The 11734-nt window shown below is 33.1% G+C and overlaps 1 protein-coding gene across 2 annotated transcripts in view; it reads right to left on the bottom strand.

Annotated features, from left to right (window-relative positions):
- Nucleotides 1-3241: 3241 nt before the first annotated feature.
- The window catches only part of LOC119828430 (sodium/calcium exchanger 3), a 69327-nt gene continuing 60834 nt past the window's right edge, over nucleotides 3242-11734 (bottom strand). Inside the window, exons 3-8 of one of the 2 annotated variants that reach the window (XM_038350574.1) lie at nucleotides 10304-10452; nucleotides 9617-9716; nucleotides 9062-9154; nucleotides 8291-8449; nucleotides 6276-6447; nucleotides 3242-5335 (exon numbers count right to left, since the gene is read on the bottom strand). In XM_038350574.1, the coding sequence (XP_038206502.1) occupies nucleotides 5131-5335; nucleotides 6276-6447; nucleotides 8291-8449; nucleotides 9062-9154; nucleotides 9617-9716; nucleotides 10304-10452 (878 nt within the window). In that variant the 3' untranslated portion in view covers nucleotides 3242-5130. The remainder of the gene's footprint in view (nucleotides 5336-6275; nucleotides 6448-8290; nucleotides 8450-9061; nucleotides 9155-9616; nucleotides 9717-10303; nucleotides 10453-11734) is intronic. The other variant, XM_038350575.1, reaches the window with a different exon arrangement.

Below are 11734 nucleotides of genomic sequence, written 5' to 3' on the forward strand. Positions count from 1 at the left end.
TCATATTCCTTATTAATTATTCGGTTACATTTTGACTAAAATATGCTTTGATTTACATTAAACAGCTGCTTTTTCATCTCAAGAAAGAAATCTTTCAAGACATGCATATAACGTGGATGGTATTTTATAGAGCGAATAAAATTTCGATCTCTTACCTTGATATCGATAAAACCCCGGCCTAAGGGTCCATAAAATCAACATTAAGATAATCTGTTACATCAATTTCATCAACTAGGAGTAAAACAAAGTAGAAGTTTAGAAGAATTTCATCTTAATTATTTCTAAGAGACAAAGGTAAGTTTGGAAATATTTAGGATAAGATTTAGTATCGTTTTCTAGTTAATCTAGACTTATACAAGATTCTAGAATAAGACATTTATTCATAAATAGGATAGATGATAAATTAAGCACACATTATTCACTACATAGTATGAAACAAAGTCGCTATCCGCTGTCTGTCCCGATGTATCCTTAGATCTTTAACTGCGCAATGGATTCTGTTATGATATTTAGATGTGATTTAAAAAAGTTTACAAATATATTTTATATGACATATATAATTGACCCGGGCGAAACCGGGCGGGAGACGCCTAGTATCACATAAAATAATAATAGTTTATGCGTTGAATTTCTCACTTGTTTGAGAGAATTCATTGCAAAAAGATCATGCCATTATTTAGTTTTAATGTCTCCAGTTGTATTAATTTGTAATTAATATGTATAATTAAATATGAAAGTTCATTAAAAACATAACATATAATTCATAAATATTACTTTTAATAAAAAAATCTCTACTTGAATATAACCAATACACGCAAGGGAAGATTTCAAAATACGCGGAAATCAATGAATCTTTTGCCCTCGGCTATTATTTCAAATTATGAATGTTCGATCCCTACAATATTACCAATAAGGTACTGGGTCTTTTAAATCAATTAATATTTCTAAGCATTGTCAAACGCCATCTACCTAACGAATAAAGCTATTTTGTAATTTGCACCATAAATAACATATATTTCTAAATATAAATTTCTTATAATACATATTTACTCAATTATAAGTAATATTTATTGAAATAAATCCAGCTGCGATCGTACCTGTTAATTTAAATTTAATTTTTGTACTAAATTTTAGTTTCGTTGTAGCTTTTACCCTTTGTAAATAAACTGCATAATTAAGTAAATAATAATTTATAATCTGTCGGTAAAATATCATTTTTCTTTTGGACGTATCTTTGTTTAAGTGTCGATGTAAGTAGTGTTATCGTTTTAATATTAATATGAAAATATTTATTTTTTGATGTACAATAATTTAAAAATGGGTACAACAGCTATACAAGTTAGGTATAGAGCAAAAGCTGTTAAAATTAAGCACTTTTAAGGAGAAAACAGATATAAGACAGCGATTATAAAATTTTAAAACTATAAAGGTGGATCCACACGCGTCCAACAATTGTAAAAGAGATTCTACACGTTCCGTCTCGTAAAGATGACAAACGAACACGAACATCAAACAAATGAAAGTCAAATCGCAAGCCAGTCGTATAAGAAACTGTAGTAGCGCTCTGTAACATTAAATTATGATTGTTTCACGAACAGATAACAAATTATTATGATAAACACCGACACAATACTGTATTCATATAATATGACAAATATTGGGAATTCGAAGTCTGGGGTTGACTGATTTCAAATTTATATCAAATGTTAATACAGTTATTTGAAAATGATATCATTGTATTTTCTTGTCTTTGATTGCTTTTAATTCGCTTTAAATATCATGCTTTTACTGCGCACATTGTGTTTTAATAAATTCTTAAATGTAGTCTTAAAAATGCAATTTGAACTTCCACGATCCGATGATCCGATGATAGAAACGTCGAAGTTATTTAATGCAAAATCAAAGAGCTGTTAAAACACCCTTAACAAATGAAATCCCAACCCTCGCATCTTCATCGCGTATTTAATTTCTTATTATAATTACCTATCATAGTAAAAAATATTGAAATATGCCTATAAATATAACTCATTGACACAAATAAAAAAACGGAAATATATAATTTAAAAATCGTAATTAAATGTTAGTTCTGATTTTATTCATTTCAGCCTCTTTCAATTAAATTTTAGATACAAAAACGATAAGAAAAAACAAACAAAGCGCTAATACCAGCTTCTTCAATTATTCTAAATTTTAGTAGTTTTTAAGAATAAAATCGTTCTCGCACACTATTTGACAAGATGGCATGACCAAATTGTGTTAATGGTGGGGGAACGCCACTCCCTGGAAGGCAGCCAGGTACCTACAGACCGGCTTAGCGTTAGCTTTCTGTATCTAGCTAGTTGTAGAGACAAGCTTGTTGCATGCGCAAGTTCGGATATCGTATGGACCCATCTTTAGCATGAAGTTTTTAGCAATAAATACTTTTTTAAAACATGATTTAAAAAAACGCGCAGTGATTGTCATTGTTGGCGATTTTTAACCATAATATATTTTCATTTTGTTTTCCAGTACAGCAAAACCACGTGCCTATTACCGTGGTACATAGCATACGGGTAATTAAAATGCATTTACTTTTAAATTTATAATATAACAGACATCATAATTTAAGTCCATATAAGGTCATTTATTAAATATTATTTATGGTTTATAGGCAGTATTTTCTGAACATACCCGTTATGTTTAATGTTACGTATTAATTAATATAAATTTACTTATTTTCTTTTAATTTATCAAAACATTTTAAAACCAGTCGTGAATATGACAGCTACGTAAATTGATACTAAACGTTAATACATTATAAAAACAACTACAGAGTCGTAAATAGAATATTAAAAAGGGCATAAAGAGAAGTCGTAATTTTTAAAGTTATATTAACATTGGGGAAATGTAAAAAGTTTGTGAGTAAATTCGAAACGAATTTGGTCGGGACTTGAAACGGTAAATTTGAAAATTTTAAAAGATTTATGTGAAACCGACGATTGGTTCTATGGACAAGATGAATCAAAAAGCGATTTGTATTATTGAAGTGAAACTTCTTTAGAATCGTTGTGATTTCAAACCTGATGCAACGGAAAAACGACAGGTATGAGACAGAAATACAAAAATGTGTAGAATGAAACTGGCAACGAATGAGACAGAAATATACGTACTATTTTATATTTTTTATATACTCATCTCATTCTTTTGTCGATTTACTGAAGTTTCACTTCTATCGTGTGTGAATCGCAAACACACCTTTTTATTTTAGGAAGTGTTATTTTTTTAATACGGTAAATGACCCAGCGATAACATCTAGATCGATTTTGATGGTTTTGTAACACTAACTATTAAGAACAGTATATATTTACTTTGATTACTTAGGAAAAGCTTTTAAGACGTCAAACTATTTTAATATACAGCATGGAAAATTGAGTTTTAGTGAATTATAAATAACTGGTTAAAAAATTAAATATGGCATCAAAATAATATAATAATAAACGGACAAACGAGTATTTTTGTATATATTTGTTGTTTCAGCTACATTGATATTTTATATAGAAATTTTTCATATTACTGAAACAAAAATCAGCAATGTATTTCAAACTTTTTTTTAGAACCAAGGAATGCGGAAGTGAGTAATCGGCGCGTATTTGATACTATACATTATTATTGAAATATACCCACAATATCTAGTGTCAAATGCGAAAATATTAACGCGATATTTTTGGTAGAGCAATAAAAATTACCTTAGAAGTTAATTCGAATGGGTCGAAGGAAAAACGTCTTTAACTATCTAAGACGTTAAGTCGCAAAATGGCATGCACGACGATTAACATACAACATTTAAATAGCAATAGATTATAGTATTTTAACACTTAGAGTGGAAAATATATAATTTTAAACATAGTCCAAGAGCTAGTGAATGTTTCGTTTAGAAAATATTAAATTTGATTTGTAAGGTAAATGAACGGATGTTGTTTTTTTATAAATAAAAACCGAAAACTGTATATCTAACTAACATATAATTACATATTAAAAATATCAAAAAAGTAATTGCTCTCAATAAATACATTCTAACAATAAATATCCTTCCTGTGTATATACATAAAAAATTATCTAGCGGCTGCATTATACTCTACCGTTTAAAAACCTATTTTACAAAAATTTACTAATAACCTAATTAACACGTCGCGTTCTAAAAATAATTAACTGACAACGCTCCATCATCGTTTCCAATTAATTAGGCTTTGGTATGATTAAATTACAGAAGCAACGTGACGTTTGTGGCCTCGGAATTATTAAAATCGTTATAAATCCTATTTGTTTCATGTTCACGAGGAACAACACAATGAACTGACAGTTAAATCCTATTTGCCGTTGAATTAACATTAAATTCGACCAGCTTTCAGACTGGAATATATATTTTAATTGATCCAAACCATGGATGAGTGCATCATCTAATAAAATCTGTACTTCATAGAGACAATACCATAGATATAAAAAACATTAAACTGAAATATAGCATAAAAAAACATATAACCATGAAAGGTATACCCATAAATCAATTAAATAAAAACGTTAAATAACTACGAATAAATATTATACTAAACACATCATAATCGCTTAATTAAAAACTATATATTACGTTAAATTCATTCAGGAGCCCACAAATCACGCGCTCTCTATGGCACTGAACACACATTAAATAATACAATAAAATACATCACACAAATCAACTACGACAATATCTCTCAATATATTAGACATATTTATAATTTATATCCTCTATTATAATCTAGTTAGACCTTAACCACAGCCATCAAGGCTAGAACGAAACAAAAATCTAGGAAGAATTCTACCTGTACATTTGAGCACGCCGCCTCAATGCATGGAAAATCTAAACTAATCAACTAGAAGTGTATTAGTATTTATAATAATACCGTCATCGGATACCAAGTACATACCCGTCCTATAAAATACACGAAATAATTATAGGGACCTAACTCGGTAACCTAATTCGTGACCATTGCAATATAGGAATCAAACAACATTCGAAGCTAATAAAGAAAAATTATTCTTAGATCTAAATATGAATACAGATAATGTAAATTGTGTCATTCTGAATACATATCTCACAAAACATAAATGAAATTAGAATCCTTTGATAACACCATACGCTTCCAATGTGGACATCGTCAGGTAAACGAGCCACAATGAGAAGAAAAACATAGAGGTTACAATCTTGATGCAGCGCGGGCCACCGAGCTCGCCTCCAATCGACTTCCGTCTTCTCAGCACGAGTACCAGCACAGCTAGTGCCGCTTCAGAACAGAACATGGTCACGCTGAAGGCTAGGCTGTTGGTAAGAAATATGGTATTGTTATGGAAGTTAATTATTTTCATTTGTTTAATTGATCCGTTACTGCGTTTTATTAAAGCTACTGAATCGGTTTTTTATGAAAGTATATTTCTAAATGCGTCATCTACTCTGCTCTGCTACCCACAGTGCCACCAGCATATTTACAGCTGAACCTTGACATAGAGATTTAACATTCAACTCCGTCTCCGACTCCCCCACTCACCGTACGAAATAGAGTAGCATTCGAATATTATATAATACTATCTGCGCCCCGCGGTTTCATCCGCGTAAGTCCGTATCCCGTAGAAATATCGGGATAAAAATTTGTTTATATGTTATTCCAGTTATCCAGCTATCTACGTAACAAATTTCATTGCATTCGATTCAGCAGTTTTAGCGTGAAAGAGCAACAAACACACACACACACATCCTTACAAACTTTATAATATTAGTAGGATTCACACCGATATTCTATGAGTTTGCGGTCAGAATGTGGTAATCGAGCACGCTTCGGCACGAGTTGGGCCAGCTCGCACCAGGGAAGCACCACACCCCCACAGAAGCCCGGCGTGAAATAGCATTCTGCTGTGTTTCGTTCGGTGAGTGGGGGAGCCGGAGGCCCATATCCTTTTCCTTCCCCTTCCCAGTCCTTTCCTTTATTCCTCTCGCTAATCCTTTCTTAATCCCTTCCCAATTTAAAGTCGGAAATCCATTTGTAGAGGCGTAAGGTCTGTAATCGACTATACGCCTCTACAAATGTTCATGGGCGGTGGTAGCGCTTACTATCAGGCGTCCCACCAGCTCCATTGCCGACTGTTACATAAAAAAAAAAACCTTCCCCGGTTTGAGCTAGTGCAATTCGTGGCGAAGCGTGCTCGACTCCCACATTCAACTTTGTTGCTAAGCAACATACAACCATAACTAAAGTATTCCTTACTTTCCCGGTTCAACGTGGAACTTCTCGTTCTTCGTCCAATGCACCACTGCAGCCACTGTCCAGGCCACACCGATACCCAGGAACACGTTGACAGCGTTAGAGCCAGTGACGTTCCCCACGGACGCGTCCGCGTGCTTATCTTGTATGGCTGCCACTTTACTAGCGAATGTATCTGCAAATATAGGTTTATTTAGTTCTGTTTACTATGAGGTTTTATGTATATCGATTGTTTACCATAGCCTCCTTTTCTGGTATTATTTTTGCCAATGCATGGTGTTTATATCATTCATCATCAGACCATATATGTTCCCACTGCTGGGACACAGGCCTCCTATTAGGGTTCTGGCCATAATCCACCACGCTGGCCAAGTGCGGGTTGGCAGATGTCAACATGTCGTCGAACTTTTGATTCTTGAACATGCCAGTTTTCTCACGATGTTTTCCTTCACCGTTTTTAGCAGTGGTGATGTTATCCACATGTGCAGATAAATTGAAAAATCAATTTATTTCCTGCACGCTCGCCTGGTCTCGAACCCCGACTTATCGACTTAATGGTGTTTATATCGTTATAACATATTGATTTGTATTTTTATTTGTTCATTACGTAGAGAATCCAATCGCTAACTTAGCAGTGTTCACTGATATTATAACAGTATACTAATAAACATATATTTTACAAACAAATTGTGAAAAACTAACACGTTCATCGCGTCCATTTTTTAATTCACCAATAAACAATCGGTTCTTAAATTTCAGCTGTCATTAAAAACTTTACTAGAACTTCACTCTTTCTTCGTTCCAGTTTCCAGAGAAGAAAAATAATTATCGATAAAAGCATTACTTACAACGCGTGTTTGTGACTTCCATTGTGAATTCAACAAAAGGAAAGCTATAACTTTGAATCTTCTTATTGAATCTTTGCGAAGCGTTAACTGTATTTATTTTCAAGAAAGTCTCGTTTGAACTATTTCTTGCATAAAATGAGTCAACGACGAATATATCTTATCATTGTCAAGTAAATAAATCAGTAAACGTACATGAAAATAATATAATATTAGAAATGTGGAAAGAATTGAAAAAACATATTATTAATTACAGAAAGTATAAATTTCAGTGCAATAAAACTAAAAATTAAACATAATATTACTTGGTTAGTAATATAATATTCGTTATATCCGTGTTATAGTATTTTTTACTCCATCAGCAATCAAACTCAGTTTCAGTAACCTCTCAACTGTAACGTTACAACTGTAACGGTCAAATATACCTAAATTTGCTTTTGTATTTTTTGTTCGTTATTTAAGCAAACGTGAATAATTTATTTTATTTTTAAAAGTAAGAGTAACGTATATTTACAAGAATAACGAAGCAGATGCCATCGAGCTAGATTATATGTTACCTTTATTGCCCAAACTTACGACACAGTAATTTTAAATAAACGTCCATATTTCAATACTTTAGATATGACCACCGAATGGCTATTGATGGCCATTATTTTGGCGAGCCTAAAAGCATTTCCACATTAGCTGGATATAAATGGAGACTCCCTAAAGGGTAGCACGTGTCTCTGGTAGCGTTAGCCTAGTTGTCTTTAAACTCTCTTTCGAAGTGTATATTTGAATTTAATGGCGTATAAATGTAACTAAACATTTGCTAAATGCTATTTCGTTTTGGAGTTGTTTTTATATTTGGTCGGTCAGTAATAGCTAGTTTTGTTCCCGTCCTCTCGAACTTGAGAATGTCTATTACTCGAAATCTCTCTATTAGTCGAAGTAATCAAAGAATAACTGAGAAGAATTCGCTACACATTTTTCCTGAACAACGCGAAAAATATAACTTGAGCTCTGTATCTCTAACATTATTACTTTCATTCTCTGACTTATAATTAAAAAGAATTACATCTTATGTCGATGAAATTATAAAGCAAAAAATCTATATAACTCGAATTTAAGACATCTCCCTCGATGTTTGGCTTACGGAGAGTTTATACAATGTTAACGATGTTTATCCCTTACCAGGTATACTCGTCCCCAAGGCTACAAACACGATCGCAGTGACCGAATCCTTGATGCCGAGCGTGCAGCCGAAGTGCGATGCGACGTCACCAATGACAGCTGTCACCAGACCAATACATATGATAGACACTACAAAGCACACGTATCCGCCTCCGATATCTGGAAGAAGATCGCTTGTTCAATAACTTATTTAGATAAAGTGAAGCCCGACGATTATTATGACGTTATTATGACGACGGAACCTGAGATCGTCTTCAGAAATTAGAAACTAGTGTACAAAAACTTCAAACGCTTTGTGAGAAACTCGGTGACCGAACGACCGGTGATACATAAACTATGTTATGACGATTCAAAAGTGCTTCTGTTAGAAGTCTGTTGACGCGAATTAAAATAGGTAGAATATAGAACAGGTCATTTCCATTTGATGCATCTTCCTTGTGGATAACTACCTAACAGCCTATGCCTACCAAAACCAACTCCATTTTTCTTTTCACCAGGAATAAACCTAGGATCGCTCGATTCCATACTCACGCATTAACTACTGTACCATACAAGGACATGGTCCAGACAACAGTGTTTAAGTATAGCACTAAAATTAATAAGTACATTAGTTCGTTAAATACTTGGAGATAATATAAATACAAGGTTTCTTATTTTTTTTATAGAATTTCCTATCACACAATGCCTAACGTTATTGTAGATTTACATCAACACTCGTTGTTTATATCAACACATTTTATTTTAGTTCCTGTAACATTGCATTGATCTTACCGGTAGGAGGCACAAATGCAAATATAATCTTCCAGAACAGGGTTAAAATGTGCATTATATAGTCTAACCACGACGGTGGTTCATCAGCGTTATCTGAAAAGGAAAATTGGTTACAATAAAAGAGTTTTAAACATAACTTTATGATCGAAATGATGATTTTATGTTTAATAACATTGAAAAATCAATAACAGTAATTTGTCGTTAGGTACTTCCTTTAGAAATTAAACAATCTTTAAGACCTTTATAAAATAGATTTTCCGCCCGCGTAGTTAAAAGAAAAAGAAACAGTGCCAGCTCATTTTCCACATAATTCCCGATTCCGCAGGATTTTCGGGTTAAAAACTGACACAACATGTCCTTTTTCAAACGTTTGTGCCAAATTTCATCGAAATCGGTTCATTGCAGTTTAAGCGTGAAAAAGATATAGACAGACAGACACTATTAAATGGGAATGTTTCATCAAGGCACATGCCTTTAGAAATAATCTTTAGAATAAGAATATTGATTTTAGGCCTACGGAAGACCTTAGTACACCTAAAATTTTATCACAATTACCTGAACTGGCCGTCAAAGCTTCCGAGAATTGCTCTTTCCATGACGACGTCCCTATTATTATCGAAGCATTAGCTCTCTGAACAAGTTTATCAACTGTATTCTGGAAGAAAACTGGCCGTTTATTCATACAGTTCAATTTAGATATGGTATTCATGAAATAATGATATCTGCTTGAAGGATAAGTGGGCTATTATAATAATAGGCACGTATACTCCATAAATGGTAAAGATGGCGATTCCTTTTGATTACTTTATATATTCAATGAGCAGAATCTGCTTAATATATACATGTATATATAAGAAGCTGTTCGCCCCGACTTCGCCCATGGTATATTTTCGGGGTAAAAACTATACTATAACACTCGGGAATAATGTAGCTTTCTTTTGGTGAAAGAAAATCAAAGTGATTCTTTTCCAAAATAAACTATCATCCTCACTTTATGACGTAGTACCTGGATGACCGGTATTTTTTTTTTTATTATTCGCCAAAAAATAGTATTATTATTCGCCAATAGATGTCAGGAAGAGTCATAATAAATTGGGACTACTCAAACGCCTCCTATTTGTTAAAAAAGTAAGTTTAAGTCGATAACTATAAAGACATCTCATTATTCAATGTGTGATTGCTGGTTGCTTGCTTCTTTAACAATGACATATGCTTTAATATCTTAGTTCTGCTAAAGGTTACCTTAAACTCCTTGCTTTCTTTAATCCTCAGCTGTGCTCTGGTGATTTCTCCAGCCTTGGGGAGCCCCATCATCGCAACAACGACCTCATTCTCAGGCAGCGTTGTTAGGTGACTAACTTCACGTCCAGTTGGAATTGGTTTACGTCGATCTGTGTGAAGTGACATTTATTAAATGGTTATAGATTCTTGGATACTATATAATTCATGGTTGTTGGCAGTGCTACACTCAAAATAAAACTGCGGGTCTGAAACGCGTTGTTGTGCGTAACCAAACGTGTGGAAACCAAAATGTCTGTCCGTTTAATTACTACTTGTATAACTACCTATACAATTGTATGCATTTTTTATTGACACTTATCGTGTTTTAATTAAGAATATTAAAGATTGTATAATTGCTTAATGCCCAAAGCTTTGATTTTTTTTATAATAAGGTCATTGTAAATAATAATTAGTATAACCCCACTACAACAAATTCTTATCGTATTTTACATAAATCGCCGTGACTGAATTAAATTGAAATGTAAACAAAATATACAATCATTCAAACATTAACATTATACAGCGAAATTTCCTTCATAAATACTTACTTCGAAATGCAATAATTAAACCATCATTAGGTACATCACCGAGAGACAATAGGAATTTTAAATTAATTCAAAAGCTGTTGAATACCCTAACTAAACACCTAATTGCTTCAAAAACCTCGACATAGCCTAGTGACAAAGCGTTTAAATTAAGCGATTTCCAATCTTACACCATTGCGTTTCAGTAAATTTTAGCTTATTTAGCGAATCAAAAAATCGTATGAAAGAATATTAAATCGTATTATCATAATCTCTCGGTTCATTTCGGAATGTCGATTAGGGCAGTAAATTAAGTTAATTAATGATCGCTTGTTCGCGGGCAGTCTTTGTTCGGGATAACTTTTGGATATCAGCAAATTGAATAGATTTCTAAGAAATTGTTCAGCTCCCCGAAATTGGCTTCGTAATATAATGAATGAAAACTTTTATTTGGATTCACATTACTTTCATATCTTAAAAATAACAAAAAAGCAAAGGAGGTTCTCATTTCAATTATTTATTACTTAATTTTTTGGTTTTATTATTCACTAACGTCGTGGAGATTTCAACCGAATGACGTTCTTCATGTGTTTCATATGATAGGGAATTGTTGTCACTTGTCACTTACCATTTTATAATTTGAAAGTGACCCAGTAAACTGCTTTGTATAAAAGATTTGTTTTCTTTTAAACACATATGAAATTACATCATATATCTTACAGGTAAAGATAAAGGCGGATGAACGTCAACCCAACACACGCGAGTCAGTCAGAAACGTGAGAAGTGTAGTTCGGTAGTACACTGATGCAGTGGGAGTCTGTCTTAACCGGGGCTTTTGCCCGAGAGCATAGGAAAAATCCAGATGCAT

Source organism: Zerene cesonia, chromosome 8 (genome assembly GCF_012273895.1).
Source record: "Zerene cesonia ecotype Mississippi chromosome 8, Zerene_cesonia_1.1, whole genome shotgun sequence".
NCBI classification, from domain to species: domain Eukaryota; kingdom Metazoa; phylum Arthropoda; class Insecta; order Lepidoptera; family Pieridae; genus Zerene; species Zerene cesonia.